Source organism: Amblyomma maculatum, chromosome 5 (genome assembly GCF_055883805.1).
Source record: "Amblyomma maculatum isolate TAMU_Amacu chromosome 5, ASM5588380v1, whole genome shotgun sequence".
Lineage (NCBI taxonomy): Eukaryota > Metazoa > Arthropoda > Arachnida > Ixodida > Ixodidae > Amblyomma > Amblyomma maculatum.
Genome location: NC_139348.1, coordinates 142541089 through 142563306, shown reverse-complemented (window position 1 = coordinate 142563306; position 22218 = coordinate 142541089). Strand labels below are relative to the sequence as shown.

General features: G+C 47.5%; 1 protein-coding gene across 1 annotated transcript in view; it reads left to right on the top strand.

The window, feature by feature from the left end:
- The first annotated feature begins 229 nt into the window (after nt 1-229).
- Nucleotides 230-22218, top strand: part of LOC146189802 (lysosomal alpha-glucosidase-like) — a 36560-nt gene continuing 14571 nt past the window's right edge. Inside the window, exons 1-10 of the mRNA XM_084605348.1 lie at nt 230-300; nt 1719-1938; nt 4762-4899; nt 5818-5957; nt 7366-7528; nt 8989-9091; nt 10260-10504; nt 13060-13164; nt 20720-20836; nt 21656-21775. Coding sequence (XP_084461474.1) covers nt 230-300; nt 1719-1938; nt 4762-4899; nt 5818-5957; nt 7366-7528; nt 8989-9091; nt 10260-10504; nt 13060-13164; nt 20720-20836; nt 21656-21775 — 1422 coding nt within the window. The remainder of the gene's footprint in view (nt 301-1718; nt 1939-4761; nt 4900-5817; nt 5958-7365; nt 7529-8988; nt 9092-10259; nt 10505-13059; nt 13165-20719; nt 20837-21655; nt 21776-22218) is intronic.

Sequence of the window (22218 nt, the reverse complement as noted above, 5' to 3'; positions counted from 1 at the left end):
CTTCATGGCAGACCCCTTCGCTCTGCAGTGGGCAGGTTAATGACGACGAAGATGATGGTTCAGGCAGGGCAGTTCCGTTTCGCTCCTGCTACAAGGTAAGGCAAGCTATGCAGAACCCCAGCTGATCGCGAGCCCATGCTTCAAACTGGCTTGATGTCTGATCGCAGATCACCGCCTCCGGTATGAGCCTCGCCTTTCTCGGCTTGCCGACTACGTGCGGGCGATCCCGATGGAAGTGCACCTGAGCGTGTTCATGAGCACAATAGTCGTCGGCATGCTTCTGCTGCTGAAGATTCAGCGGTGAGCGTTGTTGCCTTTAATTCCTTATTGCCAGCTGTCCTGAAAATTGCCGTTCGGCTGGACTTGTGCCCGGCAGAAATGAGGAAGCTCTGTGCTGCATGTGCGCTCTAGGAACGTGCAGTGTGACAGCTTTTGCAAACTGTGAGAGAAAGAGAAGAGAGAGTGGGAGGTTGATATTGTGAGTAGCAGGTGAAAATCACTGGTTTATGAATGTCGGTCGCGTCTAAAGCGCAGGAGATGCTCTTCCCGTTTATTTCCATTGTTGGACCAAGCCCGGTGACAGCGCAGGTGGGGTGTCTCTTCAGGAAATATTAAAGACGCAAAAGAAAAATAAGATTAAGGAAAAGTCAAAGATTGGAATGTACTGGACAGCCAGTGCTAGTAAACAGGATAGTATTACTGGATGTCGTAGTGTATGGTAACTGCTAGGCCTTGCGTTGACTTGTTGCCTGAAGACAATATGCTCAGGCAGGTCTGAATCACAAGGACACGGGTCTTTGTAGCGACTCTTGTAACGTCGACAAGAACATGGACCCCACCGAGCAACACCTAAAAGTGGCGAATAAGATTTGTTTTTATTGGGAAAGCAATACTACTCTAGGTTTCTAGCATTCATCGTAGCGCGGCCGGTACCCACGTCTTACCCACGTGACGATGTGACGTCACACCCCACGTGACAAAAAAGCGAGGGATGAGCTGGCAGGCGCTGCCAACTTGGGTCTCTCGTTTCACATGGGACGGTTATGTCAGAATCAGCCTACTATAGGACACTGGCATTCATGTTACCCCTATAGGCCACTAAGGCACGTTCATAGGGCTTGCTTAAAGCGGGGCTTTATATGTGGGCTGAGGAAGAAGAAAAAGAGAAGAACGATCGGTCACCCGCAGCTAATTCTTTCGCTCAATAATTGGTTCAGCAGCGTTGAACCTTTGTAATTTTTGGTGCAACCTAATGCTTCGCTGCTCAGCAGCAATAAGACGGTCTAAGGGGGCATCGGAAGAAATTCGTAGGCGTTTTTTGATTTATTTGAATTGAGGGTATACTTAACAGTGCGCCGTCCTTCGCATTGCCCTTTCATTATCATAGTAGGAACTGTGTTAAATCCAATTCAAAGATGACGCAATTCAGCCTTGAATAAACACAGCTGTCAACAGTCCAGCTCGCGACTGACGCACTGTGACAAGCGGAATTTAATTGTGGCTGTGTTGTTCGGCTACAGAGCACAGGTTCGCGGGATTCATCACGGCGCAGGACTGGAATTGAATAAAAGAGGAATTCAAGGACATTTGTCGTGGAGTGCGGGAAGTGCACATAAAATACACCGAAACATTCATTCGGAGCAACCCTTTACTGCCGACCTTGAGGAAGTTGTAACGTTATAACGTAGCAGTTGCCATGACATCCTACCTCATCGCAGTCTCGATCAGGGTCCCGAAATCGGCGTCCAGCGGCAGCGTCCTTGGGACTCGCGCTCGAGGGCCTGCACTAGCGTGGACGAGGCGGCGCGCTTCGACTGTCACCCCGACCCCGGAATGAACCGCGCTTCGTGTGAGCGGCGCGGATGCTGCTACCTCAAGAAAGCCTGGAGCAAGGATGAGCCGGCCTGCTACTTCCCCGCTGGTTTCGTTGGGTATAAGGTATGGGGAAACGAAGCGTGTCGTGGATGAATGCTATATATAAAGGGACGATATCTCAGACGCGAATATTTCCTGGCGCTGCGGCATTGTTCGCATCGTCATCTTTGGCGTTACGCCGCGTTACACTGATTGATCAAAATGCAATGACGCTCCGCAGAACGTCATTGAGATGCGCCGTGGTCACTCCGCTTGCTGGAAGGGGGAATGCACTGCCGTCACGAGTGACAGTGCGGTGAAGTCACTCGCATTCGAATAGGGAATACAAATAATGAAGGATATATATGCTACAAGATACAGCTGTAGCAAAGTCACATTGTAACTGTACTGCCAGTCTTACTGCAAATGGCAACTGCTTAATACAAGCAATACAGTACAAGTGTTGGCAGTACAAACGGCAATGCACTGCTGTGCATATATAGGATGATGTACGTACGCATGTCTATTACACAATACGCAATAAAGGGGCGCTGAGAATATATTGAGTGTCGGAGGTATGAAGATATTAATTACCGCATTCTGATACTTCGTCCTCAAACAAAGCTTGCGGGGGAACAAAAACGACGGAAATGGAGCTATATCACACCCACCTGTTTCTTACATCTATGAAACAGCAACGACATGGACATAATTGTTTGAATGAAAATCTCTGGGACTCATCTTGGCTACAGCGCTATTTACTCCCAGATGGCGATCACGGAGTATTTCTCGGAAATGACGTTATTTGTTTGAATAGACTGCTAGAAAAAAATCGTCCTTTAAAATCCACATTTCGGTTAAAAATTCTCAAATCTGCACCGAACCAATATTGACTGAGCCATGAAGAGCCGGATGATAGATTTGTAATAAGAACTAAAATATCGTGATTTCTTCGGTGTCGCTTCAACTTAGAGGCATTTTCCCAGATGGCTAGATGAAAGATGTCACCTCTGACACAGCAAACGGTGATCCTAGCTTGTGTCGATACACTTAGAATATCAGGTATTCAAAGGCGGTCACCAAAACCGCTGTTCTTAGATTGCTGAACACAAATGCTTGTAGTGTCTTCCGTCGTGTTCTATGTTTGAGCTGTTTATTTTTAACACGAACTTTGCTCCTCAGCCGCATATGTTCACTCTCGTACCTTCAGTTACAATGCTAAGCTTCGGTGGGACGACAAAGACTTTCTAGAAATATGGGTGGCTGGCCCTATAAATAGAGCCATATCAAGAGCAGTGGCTCAGCACCTTTAGACTTGATTAACTAATATTAAGGTAACGGTGTCGGATTACTTACTACGGCAGCTGCATTGCGACCGAGGGAATACAAGTAAAAGTACTCTGAGACGGTCAGTATGATTCATGATACATTGGAATCCGTTTCAGTAGTGTTAACCCAGAGAACGGAGGAGCCGTTGCCACCGACGTGCTCTTGTCGTGCGAGTGGTTGGCTGCATGACGCAGTACGTATCGATGTTCGAGAGGTACGAGATTCGCCCCCCCCCCCCCCCCCCTTACTCTCCCCACCTCTCGATTTTGATATGGGATTGTGGTTTCTCTCTCTCCATCACTCGTCGCCCACCCCCTGACCCTTCTTGCGAAACCTTTTGTCTCTACTCTTACCTATACGCTGCACACGTCACGCCGGAGAGTTGTGGTTTAACGATACTCTTCGGTGACACAATATTGGTAAGAGCTGTCAGCTGGGAATTATTATTTGGGGTAGGAGAGTGGAAAAGCAATCAACCTTCCATGTCTTTTCGAATCGGAGTAAGGGACGATACACCTAGGCCAAGTAGGTGCTTTTGCACGGATTGGTTGAAGCGGGACATTATAGTACGTATGCTGTATAGCGTGGGAGCTTAGGACTGCACGCTGATAAAATTGTGCCACAGATTAGATGAATGAGTTAAAGGGATAAGAATTAAATGAGCAGAAACTACAGGCATGCGAATGAGGAACAGCAAGGGAAACCACAGATGGCAGTCATTAACGCTGTCAGGTGTCACGTGTACCCCGTAAGTTTTTCCTACAATGGGTTACAAGGCACGAACCGTGAAAACAATAATGAGATGTTACAGAGGGTCACATATAAATATGAAATATGATTATTGTTTGCAAGTAAGGTCGTAAGCTACGGCTATGAGCATAATTTGATCGACCAAGAGCTGGGGTGAAAAACTTGTGTCCGCACCAATTACGTTTCTGGGCGTCGCTGATGTAGTCTGAGCACATCGGTTTGAGGGAGGTGTTATCTAGTTCGGACACAGGCGCAGTGTTGATAAAATCTAGCTATGACGCTGGTGCCGAGGTTTCCTAGTGAGGGTTACCCGGACCCTCAGCCTCCTTGCAAATACTTTGCACATCCGAGTTAGACAGCTAGCAAGAGGGAACGTGCAGGATAACGAGTGTAGGTGTGTGCTGTCCGAGGAAGGCAGGCTCAATAGTGTCCGCTAATAGTATATTTGTCTAGAGAGGGTAGTAAAGAGAGGTAAAGGTTTGTGTGCTGCACGAGAAAGATATGCACAATGGATCAAATTATGCGTCTCTTTGTCATCCCGAAACTAGTGAATAAATACCGGCAATTGGTATGATATCAGACATCAGGATGCGTTCGTGTTATTTTAACGTACCTGAAAGAACTCCAAGATTGGAAAAATTAATCTTAAGCATCCATTAGCCCACGTGTCGTTTCGCTACGCTGGGTCTCAAGTACCAGGTACCGCCAAACGCCCCTGGTATCACAGCCTAGAAGGAAACCTTCTGGCCCATTTACTTTCTACAAATAGTACACTTTGACTCAAGCTATTCTGTCCATTCTGCGCATGAATCCGGGCCGCTTTCGAAGATTACGCAGTGGAAAGACTCGCCCAGCGGCTTGTCACTCCTGCGCATGCGTCGGGTGCGGCCCTCGAGGCTTCCTGAGGATGCGAGTGAGATCGACGTGAGTGCAGCTCTGCACACCCCACAGATCGCCCGGCTAACGGTGAGAGCACATACAGAGCACTTGTCTTGCATAAGAAGTTTGTCTCTGGTTAAACCGGAAGATACTGCGAAGTCACTTCGTTATAGCCGTTCTTTCCTTTTAGTCGAAGTATTTCTAATCATTAACAAAATGAAAGAGCACTGAAGTAGGAATGAGAGGGAGCCTCAATTCGCAAGCCACGCCAAAGTTTCAACAAGTGGACGTGTAGACAGCGCGATCATTAACGAAGTGCTAATGATATCTTGGCTGTAATGAAGAAGAAAAAATGAACATGAAGAAAGATTTGGCAATTAATGAAGCTAAACAATTATACGGCACTCTTAGGCAGTGAAATCGAATTCTAAGAAATGATCTGATGAGATCAGGGGATTATCACAAGCAAAATGGCCGCAGCTGACATTAAAAAGATTAACTGGATGCCAATAACAGCAGTTTTTGTTTTGCAGTGGGCGTGATTGGTGATGACGGCGTTTTAAGTACACCATGTCACAGCAGAGAACAGACGAGACTACCACAAAACTAGAATTTTGTCTTTTAAGACTTGTTCGTGATTCTCTTCTGTGTACAGCTTGTTCATTCTCTGCTATCAGACATAATTTTTCTTTAAATGTTAAGGCTCTGGGGCGTTCTGTCCTCTCAACCAGTAATGAAATTAGTTATAGTAATAAAATAAATAATAAAATAATGAAATGAAAGATGAAACAATGAAACAGGTTTCTCGACATGGCGCCGACGACCGGTTTTCCTTGGAACATGACTTCGATTGATGTTGCGTTGAAAAGATATCTTTTATCTTGTTAAATCCTAGAACTAGTTGGCTAGAGGGCCTCATTCGAAACAAAAAAGTGGGCTGAGCAAAACCGTCTTCGAGTTTGCTTGGCGATTTCGCTTTCACGACGTATGACTCCACCGACGCAGGTGACGTCACCCGGAGACATACATCGCACTGGGGTTCCCGCTGTTCCGCAGCTACGGGAGCCTGCGTCTCCAGCACTCGGCTTGTTCACCTCGAAGCTGGGTGACGTGGTAGTCTACCGGCACAGTGACGGACAGATACTGTGAGGCGCTTCTCTCGGCTTTTATGCGTGGCTTCCGCTTATTTGCCGTAGGAGAAAATTACTGAAAATTTTCTGTTATGACACAGAACCAGAAGTACCTTGTGTGGATTGGGCTCCCTGACACGGGACATGCGCCCTCTGCCGTTTGTTTTTGCTCAGTTAGAGACCTCCTGTGACGTCACTGCTACAGAGAGGGGACAACAGGGATGCTGCTGACTCCTTTCGAAGGGCGCTCCTCTGTAAACTGCTGTTACTCATTCCTCTCTCCCGTTCTTCCCGTGCCGGTCTCGCGTCCTCATTGGACCACCTCCAGATGAGGTGACCTTATTGGGTTATTGTTTTGACGCGAGGCCGCGCGAGGGAATGGAACGGGGAGACCGCCGTAGACTCGGGCAGCAGCAGCAGATGCATACGGTTCTCCCTCTTGGTTCACCAGGGGGCCGTTGGGTTCGTGAATGAGCGAACCTTGTATGATAGCTTGGGGTTCAGGTCCGATAGTATCCCGGTGCTTGCCTGTGAGGCGCTGACGCTTCTGGGTCGGGAGGGCTTGATTAGGCACGGTTCTTCGACACCGGTGGCAGGTGACTGTGACGACGCGCGTTGAGCCATCGACGTGCGACCTGTGTCGTCTAGATGTGATCAATACATCCCTCATCCTCCGTCATCATGTGTCTCGCGCACTTCAATCTGTTTTTTTGGTCGTGCGGCAGAACCCGCGATATGTCGATGAGGTACTACACGATTTAACAATACACCTTTGAAAAGCAATCCCATAACCTGTAATGCTTATATGCTTAACATAGTTACTTCAGAAAAGTACTACAGAACTGCAGGCTGTAAAAAATACTACAGAAAAAACTACGGATATACGTAAAGGTACTACAAAACTACAAGAGAATTCAATATGCTGAATATATAGGACTCCTGTTCCTGCTGTGTCTCTGCGGTCGCACGAAAACTATTGTATTTTTTTCAAAGTATTCTTTAGTCCATATCTTAGAATTCTGTTTCGTTTCGCCGAGGAACGCAATGTCTTCACTAAACATGTCGACCAGATTACACAAATCATAACGCTTTACGTACCGCGAATATTGGAGGAAAACACGTTGTTTGCAGGTTCGTGATCACGAGCATGTGGGCACCTGAAAGGCTCTTCGGCACGCAGGATGGTCATTCAGCACATTGGGATTAGTCTCCGTTGGTGATACAATTTTCACAGTCAGTGGTGCTCCACTCCTAGCCACTCCCCGCATAGTTGTATTCGTATTCGTAGCGATGTTTTGCGATCTCGTAGCCCTGTAATTCTTCGTGCTTCAACACGATTATCTTTTCATATGCCTAGCTTATGCTTAAACACAGTAGAATGTCGTGCTTGTGCCCAAAGGGATTGCGGTGCCGGTCTTCGCAGCTTCGAGACCGATCTGTCGCGGCTGGTGTACACTCCTCGGCTGGTGCAGCTGGTGACGCTTGTGCCCACCACGCAGCTGTATGGCCTCGGTGAGGGAAAAGGCAGGCTGCTGCGCAACATCACAAAGCCGCATGCAGCCTTCAACAGGGACCTCCTCGCCCTGGTACGCATTGAACCACTCGCATGTGCTGATTTAAAGACGTGGTCAATGGGAGATGCGGCAAACTGAAGACACCAAATAAGTGCATGTTAAATATTTTCAGAAGAACAGAGAAAACAGTCCTTCATTCAAATTTTATCAGTTATGAGAACTCCTCATCAAATTTCAGGTTTTACCTTATGGTGGTTACGGGTGGAAGGATGCATTGATATTTATCGGGGCCCTCCGCTTTATCGGGATGTTGGCTAGAGCCGCCTTGCTGAATATTTGGCGCCTTATAAATTGGTTACGACACTTTGATGTATTAAGACGTGTTTTCTGTCTACCTAAAAAAAAGTTCAATTCTTTATTTCTAGGTAAATTACATTCTGCCAGCTCCTTTCTTAATATCTTATAGCTTTATTATATCTCTTCCTTTGATTGTTCGCAATGTGTATCCTCTGTAGTTTTGCTCCACCAGTATTTTATTCCTTCTCTCGCTCTTCTTCACTTCTCAGTTATTTATTCGCTCTGTCTGAAAACGGGAGCCGCCACTTTTGATGATCGCAATACACTAACAATGGCGCACGCCTGCAATTTCATCTCAAGCTTAAGCCTGGCTTTCGAAGCCCGTGTCCTCAGGCGGCGCTGGATAACTTTTTGTCTTAAGCATAAGCTTGGAATGAGAAGCCCTGATCCATCCGCCAAATGGCACGAAAGTCAATTATCGTGCTCTAATGTCTTGACCCATTATGACTGCTGCAGTCTGACCCGTTCATTGTTCTGCAAATGATGTGATGAAAGATACCGGGAAAAGAACCCGTCCCAGACCTTTCTCAATGAGCTCTGGCATAAGGCGCACTGCAGAGTCCAGGTGGCGATCTTTATCAACTACACTATCAACTAGCACGCTTTCAGCGTCAGGAAGGATCACCAGGCCACTGTTTTCGCGATAGTGAAATACGAGGGTGCTGCCTCTGTCTCAGCAGCAGAAATGAACAGATATTAAAACAAATAAGACCTAAGCGGTCTTCATAATTCAACTGAAGTGAAAGTTGTTGGAATTTATTTATATACCCGCTAGCATTTTAGCTTCGCCTATATGTTATTTGGTCGGCTATTGACTATCAACTTGTCAAAAATTGCTGTAAACTCCAAGATACGAATAGGGAAATATTCGAGCGTGATGGAAATGGTCCGGACCAAGTGCTTCCAGAGAGGTAGCCCTATGCAGCTTTTCATAACGTAAAAACGAAAGTCGGCGAAGTTTACATACCCCATGTGAGTGATAGGTGTTGCGAGCGCATATTTGGCTTTGATGGTGATCTTTAATATGCAGTATTTATGTATTTATTTAAGCCTCTCGCCGTTGTCTGATGCAAGCTGGCGGAACAATACTAGTTGAGACAGCGACCCATTTATTGGTAATATCCGGAGTGAAAATAAAAATAATAAAACGCTTGAATTTTTCAACCCTGTCGCAGAACGACAGCAGTCACATCTTCCATAGCAGCCATCCTTTCTACATGGGATTCGACCGAATGGGAACCAGTTTCGGGGTCTATTTTCGCACCAGCGCCATATACGGTAAGCAGTTTAGTTGTATAGCTCGCGTTATTGCATTGTGAGTCTTGAGCTATATTCAAACCAAATTTTACGGCGCCAAGTGAGGGTACCGGGCGACGCTCTGATTCGCACTCATAGTTGAGCAAAAAGCCAGCGCATCGGTTATGAAGTAAGCACAAAAGTTATTTCTTTGTATATTGAGTGAATCGGTACTCATATTCTTGAGCCAATAGGAGAAACATCTTTAACAGCACTGTTCGTCATAGTAGTATTGAATCGAGTGCAGCAATTAAGATATTCTCTGTAATTACAAACATAAGTTCGCTGATAAAAAGCTTCGTTGAAAAAAACCACTCTTGAATTTTGTAGCCTTAGTAGGTACATGCGGATATCTACTGTAGAGCGCTATGCATGTGCGAATATTTTGTTATGGACACGACTGATATTCTCCTGTACTTTTAACTAGGAGAGAATGTAAGAGATCCAAGATTTTTACTGCCGAACTTTAAACCTACAACTTCAGGAAAGGATATTTTAGCAGTTTTGCGGGATTGCGGAAGGAGAGGAAGTACTGCCGCCATGATTACCCGATCTTCGCAATAGGAAAGTGTTCCAGGTAAGGAGGCATGTCCTTCTCACTCTCGTTCTTCTACCGGCAATGAAATCTTGAAAAATCAAAATGAGCAACCCGTATCTCCTGGCGCTTTCCGTACCGTCAATGGATGGGTGGATGGACGGAATGGAATGTAGGAGCGTCCCCTTTGAAACGGGGTGGTAGCAGTAGCTATCATGCTCATTTTTCTCCCTATATCTTAATTATTGTTTTAGATTGGTTAACTATACTCTCATTCTATTTATTAAATTTTTGTTTCTACATTATTAACATTATGTCACTTCTCTGCTATTAAGCCACCAATCTTCCAGTCGTTTTTTGCTAGCATCCACCGCCGGTTTATTCACCCGGCCACTGGTATCTCTAAACCCCAGAACTTCAGGAACAGTGACTGCGCCTGCATCAACTTCCGGATGGATACCATTACATGGATACCATTACAGTGTCATTTGCAACAGCGCCATCACTCGGCAGATCTCCTGCTTCTGTAACCGCTGTGTTACTCCTCAAACCTTTCACGAAGGCTGCACTTGAATTGGCTGTCACATTGCAGCCCGTTTCATCGGTATTTTGCAGAGGTGTTGGGTCACACCACACCGGCGCTGACGTTCCGGTCTCTGGGCAGTCAGGTAGACGTGTTTGTTTTCGGGGGCCCCACCCCGGCAGATGTGGTCCGCCAGTACTTGGACGTGGTTGGTCGGCCCGCCATGCCCCCGCTGTGGGCAATTGGGCTGCATGCGACAATGCCCCGCGTTCCGCCACCCACGCTGGAGGAGGGGAACCATCTGTGGCCTCTGCTAAAACACGGAAACTATCATGTGGTGTGTTCGCCGCTGGATTCTTTCTTCTCTTTAGTTTCGCCGCTATAATATCGATAAGGTTATAATTTTTATTGCGGAATTCTTAGGTTCGGCTCTATGGTTTCTGCAATCTTAGCCATACAAAAAGGATAGAAAAAAATATTGTAAAAATTAAGATACAAGCTCCAACTGGCTCCTTAGTCGACATTACCGTGATACTGAAAGGAATAGGTAAAACATAACACAGACATACGAGAAGATTTTAGCCGGGTGAAGCGCAGTAATAGAGCGGATTAATTTCACGTCGAAGTCATAACGATCTCTTATTTGGAATTGTTAGTCAACTTTGCTTGTATTTCCTGTACTGTAACTAACACACTTGCGTCTTTCTGTTGACGTTCCAGCTCCCTCGCTCCTGTTTTTTTTTTTTAACTTATTGGGCAAATGACATGCCATACGAGAACGTAGTTATGAGAAAAATGCTATTCAAGTTTGTGATCGGCAACTACAGCAATGATTTTAGGCTGCGCAAAAAAAAAAAAAAAAAAAAAAAAGACGGTAATTCTAAGAAGCAAAAATGGCGCTGTTCTAATAAGCGAAGTCCACATTAGTGCATAAAGTGCGAAATGCGACTTCGTATGTGAATATATGATTATTTCGCCTTGCCGTTCCGAGATGCAGGAAGATACGAAAAATTGGACAAAAATACATTTGTTCTTCTGAGATGTCGATCTGGAAATAGGTAAAAAAAAATGCTGCGCTTATTGTCATACGTCTGCCCCGAAGTAGGCCAACAAAACTTCGCTTTTACTTAATTGGCACTAAGATTGGCTTGTATTTCATAATATTTGTTATGAGAAAAGCAGCACTAGCGAATTGAAGGTTAATAGGGGATTATATATGTACCGAATCGCCACATGGGCTATGTGGGCATCGTAGTGGAGAACTCTGTATTAACTTAAGTCACTAAGGGTTTTATTAATCACTAACTTTTCACAATCCACGGGGGCCTTTAGCGTTTTGTGTCTGTCTCAAAGTTGCTGCTGCGGCCGGCATTGGGAAATAAAAAAAGTAAGATCTTTCACAACAAGAAATTGCTACCCTGTCACCGTAAAGAAGGATGATGTTTTTTAATGCTTAAGGCACTAAATATCACGCGTGTAAACATCTTCTTTTTAATGCGAGGCAAATCTTTAATATTTTAAAACGTTGTTGCGTAAACATTGTAGGAAATGATCCTGCGCTCAAATGTAGAACATAGCCTTCATTGTTCACACGTCTGGTACGCTACAGTAGCTGTCATGATAACACCTTTGTGGGTGTAATACAAATGAAAGTTTGTCTTCTATCAGCTGTGCATGAAAAGCTTGCTACCGGGGAGGGAGCTAAAACTGCTTGTCGGTGACGTATACTGTTGGTTCTCATTTATTTTCTTTAATTGCCCTTTCCACTAAGCTGACGGGGTAAAGAAATAAAGCCCTGGTAAGTGCTTGCCTGAGTCCCTGCCAACAAGAGCCGTTCACCAGTCATTCCAAATTGGTCTGTGCAACTATGTTGAATCACTCAAACGAAAATTCGGGGGTCACTTTGACTGTCTAAAGCGGTCAGAGGCGAAAGGATGCGCACGGCTGGCCAAACGCTCACGGCGTTTCTCAGCTTGCTTCGCCTTCGCACGAGGAGATTCGTTAAGACGTTTCAGACGCATACATTCACGTCGCTTCCTGCGCCTAGTTCTAGGACTTTGTGGTGACGGTCGTGGCAGTAATCCCGTGCGCAGACGTTTAGCCTCAAGCTTTGCCAGCTTCCGCTCAGCATCTTTCACGCACTTTTTGTTCGGAGACATGGCGACACGTGCCATCCTTCCCACAGACTACTGACACAGCAGGTGCGCCGTTAAAGTAATTCCGTCGTTGCGCGCCTGATACAACCATCAATCATCTTGCTCCGCTCCCTGTCACACCGCATGGCGGCTGCGCAGTCTGGCGACGCCACCCAGTAGCAGCCGTCGCAATTACTCAGTCGACGTCCGTGACGTCACTTCCTATCCACTATATAGACTTCCATGCAATTTTAACAGGATAGCTAAGCGGGCGAGTTGGTGATACATTTTCCAAAAAAATAGCACGAACAAACGGGGACGAAAGGAAGAAAACAGGAACAAGCGCTGCTGTCAGCGCTTGTTCCTGTGTTTTCTTCCTTTTGCCCCCGGTTGTTTGAGCTGTTTTTTGGAACATGCAATTTTGACGTCCAATGTGATTATAATGATAGATAATTAACTAATCATTGTTTCGTTGTTAAATTTGGTAGATAGGTTCATTATTACCGCCACTACTATTACTAATCCTTAGTTGGGCCTCATAGGTGTTAGTGTGTTTTTGGTCGACTTTCGGTTCCACCGCGAAACGCGGACACTTTTTGTTCACGACGAACGAGGAGGCATTAAAAGCTTTCGCCTTAAAAAAAAAAGAAAAAGAAAAGATGAACACTTGCTCTAACATCTCAAATTCTCTCGCGAACGAAAGAAGAGAGCATTAGTTCTTCCATCATATGTTTAGGAAATTATTCCCACTGCCCAGGACGTCGCCTGGATGCCTCTGGATGTGCAGAGGGATAAGTGCGAGCATACGCGGTATTTCGAGATGAACAGGCTCCGACCGTCCATCCGAGTCGTCCATACGCTGGTGAGTACGAGCCCCTTGTAATAGCCCCCTCAAAGAATAAAACAATGCATAGTTTTCTATAAAGGCGAAGCCTGGGTCAATGTCGCTTTGAAATATTTTAAAGTATTCAACAATAAATGAAAAGGAAGACCTGTGCACGATACCTTTGATGGTTAATATCTCCGTTGCATGTGCTAAGTGCTCGCTTAAAGCGGACAAGTAAATGCTCCTAAGCCCATGACTGCTAGCACATTGTTGACTCACTCTTCTCTATTACGGCTTCACAAAATTATGCCTATCATTTTCCTTTCCATACCTCGCAACATAACGCAACATAAGCTCAAGATTTTCTTCTAGCCCGTAGGTCAGCGCTCGAAAGGTACATCATTTATACACCTTTCATTTTGATGAATAATTGCAGTGTTATTCATGAGCTGTGATTACGCGAACTTTGCACTCACATTGATTTTTCATTTTTAAGCTATTTCGCTGTCAATGTACTTGTTGCATGAGCTCGTTCGTGACATTACCCTAAGAGGTTGCGTTCAGATCCTCAAAAGACAAGGACAGCAAGATGACTTACGTAGACCGCGTTGGCAAACGCAGAACATTCCTGCAAAAGCCTTGGTGTACTCCGCTGCACATTACAGGACTGAATGAAGTAATAAGAGAACGAGACATGTGATTTCGAAATGCAAATTTCATGAACCTGGTACATCATGCTTACCTGGAATGAATTCTTACTAATCAAGGAGTAGACGCGCGTCTCTCTTTACGACGTACGAAAAGACGTTGGTCTACCATAATGACGGTTGTCGTTGTAGCTGTTGCAATACGCAACAAAAATGGAGGTAGCTTTTTCATGCCAATCGAGTACTGAGCGCCCTGGCTGTGCTAGTTTCGTGTGAACATATTGTTACCGGGAAACGCGGGACCAAAGTGATGTGCTCACTGACAAAAACGACGACCGAGGAACGCGGGCACGACGAAGCGTTGAGAAAGAAGACGACGCTGAGAGAGTGGATTCTGCACGGCTACTGAAGTCTTAGCGTCGAGTTCAGCCCATCGCAGTGCCGTTACATTAAGTACATCCCCGTAACAATATTGCCGCATAGAAGACGACGCCAAAGATGATGACCGGGCCCCACAAGCGCGAGCCTGGAAGAGAAGGAAGTTGGAGCGCAAGACTCGTCCAGGTTGATTTATTAAACCCGTCCTATCTTTGGGTCCTCCTTGGCGTTCAATCGAGACGTGACACTGGTGGAGCACGCTGGGGTATGCATAAGACTCCTTCCGGCAGTCCACAGCGAATCCCAGACATCGACACGCCTGTACATCGCGCTAGCCGCCGCCTTCTAGGCCTAGCCCCGGAGTACAACTATCTGCCAAGCGACTCTTCAAACGACCAAGTCCATCAGGTCTCCCAAGCCATGGCACATCCCAACCCTACGCCGGTGACTCTTCAGAACACCAAGGTGCCAGAGTGCTTTCGCGGGGAAGCGTTTGAAGATGTCGAGGACTGGCTTGACCAGTTTGAGCGAGTGGCCAAGATTAATCAGTGGAGCGAAGATCACAAGCTTTGCAATGTTTATTTTGCCCTTCAGGATAATGCTAGAACGTGGTTTGAAAACCACGAGGCCAGCTTATCCACATGGAACGACTTCCGCCGCCAGCTTGTAGACACCTTTGCGAGAACTGATCGACGCGACAATGCGCTGCGCCTGCTTGAAGTGCGTGTCCAGAAGCCGAATGAGAGCGTGGCTATGTTTGCGGAAGACATGGCTCGCCTTTTTCGCCGTGCCGACCCTGATATGAGTGAGCCAAAGAAGTTACGGCATCTTATGCACGGTGTCAAAGAACAGGTGTTTGCCGGCTTAGTACGCAACCCACCTAAAACCGTGAGTGAGTTCATTAAGGACGCTACGGCTATCGAACGAGCCCTCCAAGACCGGTGCCGCCAGTACAACCGACCGGTCAACTGTGCCCCGACGACTGCGGCGGCGCTGACTGCAACAGATCAGACCACTCTTCGAGACATGATTAGAGAAATTGTCCTTGAGGAGTTGCAGCGAATTTCGGTTACGAAAGCTCAGTCGTCAGAGGCCCTCGTGCAGGCTGTAAGGAATGAAATTCGGTGCTCCCTAACACCGTCTGCCCAGTGCAACGAGTTTCATCCAGTCGACAACGCGGCAGTCATTTCCGAACCACCATACCGCGTTCCACAACCGGTCAACTACACGGCCAACATTCCTGCACCTTATCACGAGCCGCAATCTGAGAGCTACGCCGCGGTCCTACGTCGCCCGCCTCCAGACCACGCCTCACCGAGCGCACCAAGCCGTCAGGAGACGCGATTCTTCCAGGGGCCTCAGTGGGCGCCTTCCAGGGGCTCTCAACTACGCCGAACGGACAGGTGGCGCAGTTATGACAGCCGGCCACTATGTTTCTACTGCGGACAACCTGGCCACGTATATCGGTACTGCCGTTACCGCGAAGAGGGGCAGGCCTTTCCGTCTGCTTCTGCTCGCCGCCGCTTCGACGCTGACACTGCCCAAGCCGAGGACGGCCTTCCGGTCAGCAGGGAAACCGAATCCCCGGGCTTCCGCCGCCGCTCCTCCCCATCGCCACAGCGTTATTCCCCGCCTATGCGTCGTGGCAATGCTGACGTTGGCGGACGGCGGTCCCCTAGCCCTCACCGGGGAAACTAACAGCCGCAACCTCACGAGGGGAGGTTGCACACAGTCTAAAAGTGTCAAAACCCTCACCACCGCCGCAACAGCCGACAGCCCGTGCTTCTGACGCTGCCGTTAGTATTGACATTGCCGCACTACCGCCGAAAATGCCGCCTACATTACCACCGAAAATGCCGCATCAGATGAGCAGCCCCGACAACGAAGCTGATACCGCTGACCTTGCCGCACTTCCGCCGAAAATGCCGAAAGAGACGAGCAACCCAGATAACGTTGTTAGCGCTGACCTCGCCGTTTCCATTGATGGGCTGGAGGTACATGCTCTGGTGGATACCGGGGCGGATTTTTCAATTATTAGCCAGAAACTGGCTGACACGCTGCGCAAAGTAAAAACCGAATGGACTGGGCCAGTAATAAGAAGTGCTGGGGGCCAGCTACTGGCACCGACAGGGAAGTGCACTGCCCGGATAGGAATAGGAAACGCGGTGTTTGTTGGCAGCTTCGTTATTCTCCCTGACTGTTGCAAAGATCTCATCTTGGGCATGGACTTTCTGCGTCTTCATGGGGCTGTAATCAGCATTCGTGACAGCGTCGTTGCCTTCACCAACAATCATGAAGACCTTGGTTGTGCGGAAGTACCACTGATGCCCTTACGCGTCGCCAATGAGACAGTGACATTACCTCCGCGATCATGCTCTCTTGTTGAAGTGAAGTGCGACATGGCGCATACCGGCGATGGTATCGCCGAAAGGGCAGTCGCCCTGGTACTAAGCCGAGGTGTTTCTATAGCTCGAGGGCTAGTCAACTTGACCAATGGACAGACCGAAGTGCTGCTGACAAACTTCAGCGACGAGCGTCAGCAAATTCCGAAAGGCACAACTGTGGCCTTTTTCGACAGCATACCAAATGCGCAGCACTGCTTCTCACTGCAACAGGAAGGATCAATGTGCAAGACGCCCGTAACCATCGTCGATGTGAGTCCAAATTTGTCTTCTTCAGAACGGGACCGTCTTTTAGATCTCATAGATCAATTTCGAGACTGCTTTGCTTCCGAATCGCGGATCGGCCAAACGCCTTTGACAAAACATCGAATCATCACGGATGACTCGATTCGCCCGATTCGACAAAATCCTTACCGTGTAGCTCCGAAAGAACGTGCAGCCATTCAGCGCCAGGTGGCCGAAATGCTTAGAGACGACGTTATCCAGCCGTCACAGAGCCCCTGGGCTTCCCCCGTGGTACTTGTTAAAAAGAAGGACGGCAGCTTACGATTTTGCATAGATTACCGCAAGCTCAACCAAGTAACTAAAAAAGACGTGTACCCTCTTCCTCGCATCGACGATTCCCTTGATCGCCTACGAAATGCACGTTACTTCTCATCAATGGACTTGAAAAGTGGATATTGGCAGATAGAAGTAGACGAGAGAGATCGGGAGAAGACAGCATTCGTCACTCCCGATGGATTGTATGAGTTTAAGGTCCTTCCGTTCGGTTTATGCTCAGCACCAGCAACATTTCAGAGGTTGATGGATACTGTGCTCTCGGGACTTAAGTGGCAAACATGCCTGGTGTATCTTGACGACGTGATTGTGTTTTCGGCCACATTTGAAGAGCATCTACGCCGTCTGCTAGCTGTATTTCAGGCCATACGATCTGCGGGCCTCACACTAAAACCCGAGAAGTGCCACTTCGGGTACGAGGAGCTGCAATTCTTAGGTCACGTCGTTAGCCAAGAAGGTGTCCGGCCTGATCCTGAAAAGCTCTCCGCAGTCGCCAAGTTCCCGACACCTACGGACAAAAAGACATTGCGGCGTTTCCTGGGTCTTTGCGCCTATTACCGCCGGTTTATTGCTGGTTTCTCACGAATTGCCTGGCCATTAACTTCGCTGACGCGTGACAATGCTGTCTTTCACTGGGGTGAAGAACAGGAACAAGCGTTTAATGAGCTGCGGAGACGTTTACAGACACCACCTGTCCTGGCGCACTTTGATGACGACGCCCCTACACTGCTTCATACGGATGCCAGCAACGTGGGCTTAGGTGCTGTGCTGGTGCAGCGCCAGGATGGTGTGGAAAAAGTAATTGCTTACGCCAGCAGGACCTTATCTAAAGCAGAAGCGAACTACTCGGCAACCGAAAAAGAATGCCTTGCAGTGGTATGGGCGGTTATGAAGTTCCGCCCTTATTTGTACGCTCGCCCCTTTCAAGTAGTTAGCGACCATCACTCGCTGTGTTGGCTGACGAATCTAAAGGACCCTTCAGGGAGACTCGCGCGTTGGAGCCTTCGATTACAAGAATTCGACATGGCAGTTATTTACAAATCTGGAAAAAAGCACGCGGATGCTGACTGCCTTTCGCGAGCGCCGGTCGAACCTTTCACTATGACCGATGAAGACACTGCGTTTTTAGGTGTCATAGATGACGCAACGCTTTCCCAACAGCAGCGAGAAGACCAGGAATTGCTTCCTCTTATTGATTTCTTGGAAAAACGAACTACCGTTGTGCCTAAGATTTTCACCCGAGTAATCTCTTCATTCTTTATTCGCAACAACGTGCTTTACAAGAAGAACTTTCGCCCTGGGGGAAACAGTCATCTACTCGTCGTCCCATCTGTTCTCCGCAGTGAAGTTCTGCAAGCGTGTCACGACGAGCCAACCGCCGGTCACCTAGGCTACACCCGCACGTTGGCTAGAGTCCAGCACGGATACTACTGGCCAAAACTGCCTGCGACAGTGAAACACTATGTACGTACGTGCATAGACTGCCAGCGCCGTAAGTCACCCCCTGTAAAACCAGCTGGCCTACTCCATCCTCTTCAAGTGCCAACAACACCTTTTAAGCAAATCGGCATGGACCTCCTGGGACCATTTCCGACGTCGACAGCCGGAAATAAATGGATAATTGTCGCCACCGATTATCTAACCCGCTACGCGGAGACCAAGGCTCTGCCAAGGGGTACCGCCGCCGAAGCAGCTCGGTTCTTCGTGGAGAACATTGTCCTGAGGCATGGCGCTCCGGCGCTCATTATAACTGACCGAGGAACTGCATTTACGGCCGAACTTTTGGAGACCGTTCTCCGCCTCAGTGGTACCAGTCACCGTAAAACTACAGCCTATCACCCCCAAACCAATGGGTTGACGGAACGCCTCAATAAAACCATTGCAGACATGCTTTGCATGTACGTTGACGTGAACCACAAGAATTGGGACGAAATTCTTCCCTACGTCACGTTCGCCTACAATACGGCACGCCAAGACACCACTCGTATGACACCATTCAGCCTCCTTCACGGGCGACCAGTAACAACTATGCTGGATGCAATGTTGCTCCCGAATGCCGACACCGACGATCTCGATCAGGACGCCGAGGAAATCGCTCAGCGTGCAGAGGAAGCCCGCCAACTAGCGCGTGTGCGGATCAAGAATCAGCAAGAGCATGATGCACGACGCTACAATCATAGACGCCGACATGTCATGTACGAACCTGGCGACAAAGTGTGGGTCTGGACGCCTATTCGCCGCCGTGGACTCTCCGAAAAACTATTGCGGCGATATTTCGGGCCATATGTTGTCCAGCGACGTTTAACCGACGTCACTTATGAGGTGGTGCCAGACGGGGTGTCGACCTCAAAGCGACGCCAGCAACAAGCCGACGTCGTCCACGTTGTACGCATGAAGCCGTACAAATCGGACTGACCTTGACCCCCTACTCCCTTTTATGCTCATCGGGACGATGCTTCCTGAGGAGGGGGGCAAATGCCGCATAGAAGACGACGCCAAAGATGATGACCGGGCCCCACAAGCGCGAGCCTGGAAGAGAAGGAAGTTGGAGCGCAAGACTCGTCCAGGTTGATTTATTAAACCCGTCCTATCTTTGGGTCCTCCTTGGCGTTCAATCGAGACGTGACAATATCAATGACGTTTAATTTTATTACCAAGAGCTGAATAATTACGACCCTTTAAGGAAGAATGCGATTTGAACCATTGAGGCACTGATTATTCGAATAAATGACTGCAGTGTTTATAGAGAAATTTATGCGTATCTACATTGTATAGCGGTATACTTATTAGGAATGAATTAGAATGGCATTTTGGGCAAAGTTAATTGCAGGTGTTGCGCAAAAATAATACAAAAATTACACGTAGGACTGCTCATATGCTCTTAAGGAAAAAGCAGGCATGGCTCGTTGTTATTTCTGATTCTTTTATTGGGTTCTTACTACATTTAACTTTCAGCCTATATTTTTGTTTTTGAATTTTCCCTATCATTGAGTGTCAGAACGACTGACTCCATCGCGCGCACTCACTTGGGCCCCTTTTATTCATCTTGGAGCAACGAACTTTCACAGCCTCTGGTCAGTGTGCCCATCTCGAAATCGCAAGGTGTTGGTTCGGTCCCCCCTTCCCCCTTTTCCTTCCCGCTTTCTCCTTCATGTTAATCGAACTTCCTTTTCAACTAAATAAATTTGCGTGCAGGAAGCTTGCTAAGAAATTCGGCGTAAATTAGAATGTTCTTGGCCTGTTTTTGACCTGTGACGCCAGGTAAGAGAAGAGGCCTTTTCAAATTTGATGCTGGCTGCTCGTTAGTCTCAGGAGTACCGACGTCACAGTCCTGATGAGGCTGACTTAGTACTGATGTCACATTTCTCGTGAAAACATTAGGATCTTCTTCCCGAAGAACCATTTAAGGCTTTCGCCTTGAAAAGAATTAGCTTTCCAGTTAACGCCCCCTCGAAAACATTGTCATGTAACTGCGCGCTGAAGTATTCAATAAACAATGAAAAGAACTGAACACTCATCGCACCAGAAGTGGAATAAGAAATCTCGCAGAGCCTATAGCGAGATAAATGTACCAGAGTTAAATGGCGAGGGACCTTTTATGTGCAGGTGCCGACCCTGACCGAGCAATCTGCTTCGTCTTCGGTTTGCTATTTGGCAGTGAGGGAGGCCACTTATCTAGGTGTGATCCTCACCAACCTGACGCAGGAGTCCGTCGAAGATAAGGTGAGTGAGGAGTTAGTCTTTTGGCTGCGCACAGTGGTGTTGTATTATCAATGCTATCTTAGCCGACCGTCACTTCACGGGTCGTGAAGGGTTAAAACACTAACACTATGTCGTTACTGCGCACGATCATCGAACACCACAGGGTCACATAGAAATTTCGCGATTAATAAACACATTGATGACGTCATATTTCGGGACGTCGCCTCCCAAAAACAAATTAGCATTGTTAAACATGGTATTCAGCGAAGGCTTCACAGCAGGGCTACTCTTGCTAGAACTCTTTCATAGCCCGATTTAATTTCCATCGGTACGACGCGCTAAGCACAGCACCACCGCCACTGGAGGCCGTGGGTGGGTATGAGTCGAGGCGCGGTTACTCCTCGTTCTTATATCCATCGACTGACGTCATGGCTGCTTCCATCACGCGATGGTGCGATGTTACATCACCCACGCGATTAATCACTTGCTCCACTTCCACTTTCTCAGCTCCAAGTTTGAAAGGTAAAGGGTCATACAAAGTTTGAAGGGTCAAGGTCATGACCCTTTAGTGCCACACTAAGGTGGCTCACAAGGTTACATTTCAAGTGGTCGGGTGTTTTCTGGAAAGTAAGGCACAGTATATTTATAGCCATACTTTGTCCTGCGGCTATGGCGGGTCCACGCTGACATTGTTTGTTGATTTATAGAAAAAGAAAGGCTCGCAAAACGAATGGACGGAAACAAGAATCAGCAAAGGGAGCCGAAGATGTAGGCCACTAACGCTGTTTTGTTATATGCTTCAGTATGGCTAAAGTTACTCCAATCTTTTTATTATTCCAGGTGTCTGCGCCGAACAAAACGACCTACGTTCTGGACTTATCGTCCCCTCGATACGATATGTACCTGAGCAAGGTTATGAGTAATCTCTATCCCCGGTCTGCCATGGACGGACTGTGGTTGGTGAGCTTCCTTTTTTAAAAAGAAGGCGATTGATCCTAAAGTATCGCACGGCCGTTCTTAGTATGTAGCAAACTAACAAGTGACAGTTGTGCCACACCAGACCGAATGACGCCAGTTTTAGAGCGTATTTCTTTCATGTGACTTCGCAACGTGACAGTTTGCTGATGCCTGCAGTATCTTCATCGTATTCGGGAGCAGCCAGATACGATGTCCAGTACAGTATAGTCATCCAACGGTTTTTCAGTAAGTGTAGCATTTTACTTTCTTGATGGTGGTCTCTACCTGTAGCAGAATATTTGAGATTACGGGTATTTTAGTCCCCCTCCCCACATGCGCACATTGGACTCGAAAACCCTGTAGCTGTTGGGCCAAGGCTCCCCAGTGATCCTCTGAAAATAACACCATCGTCACTCACGGGGCCAAGATTGCATGTTCTAGAGCGA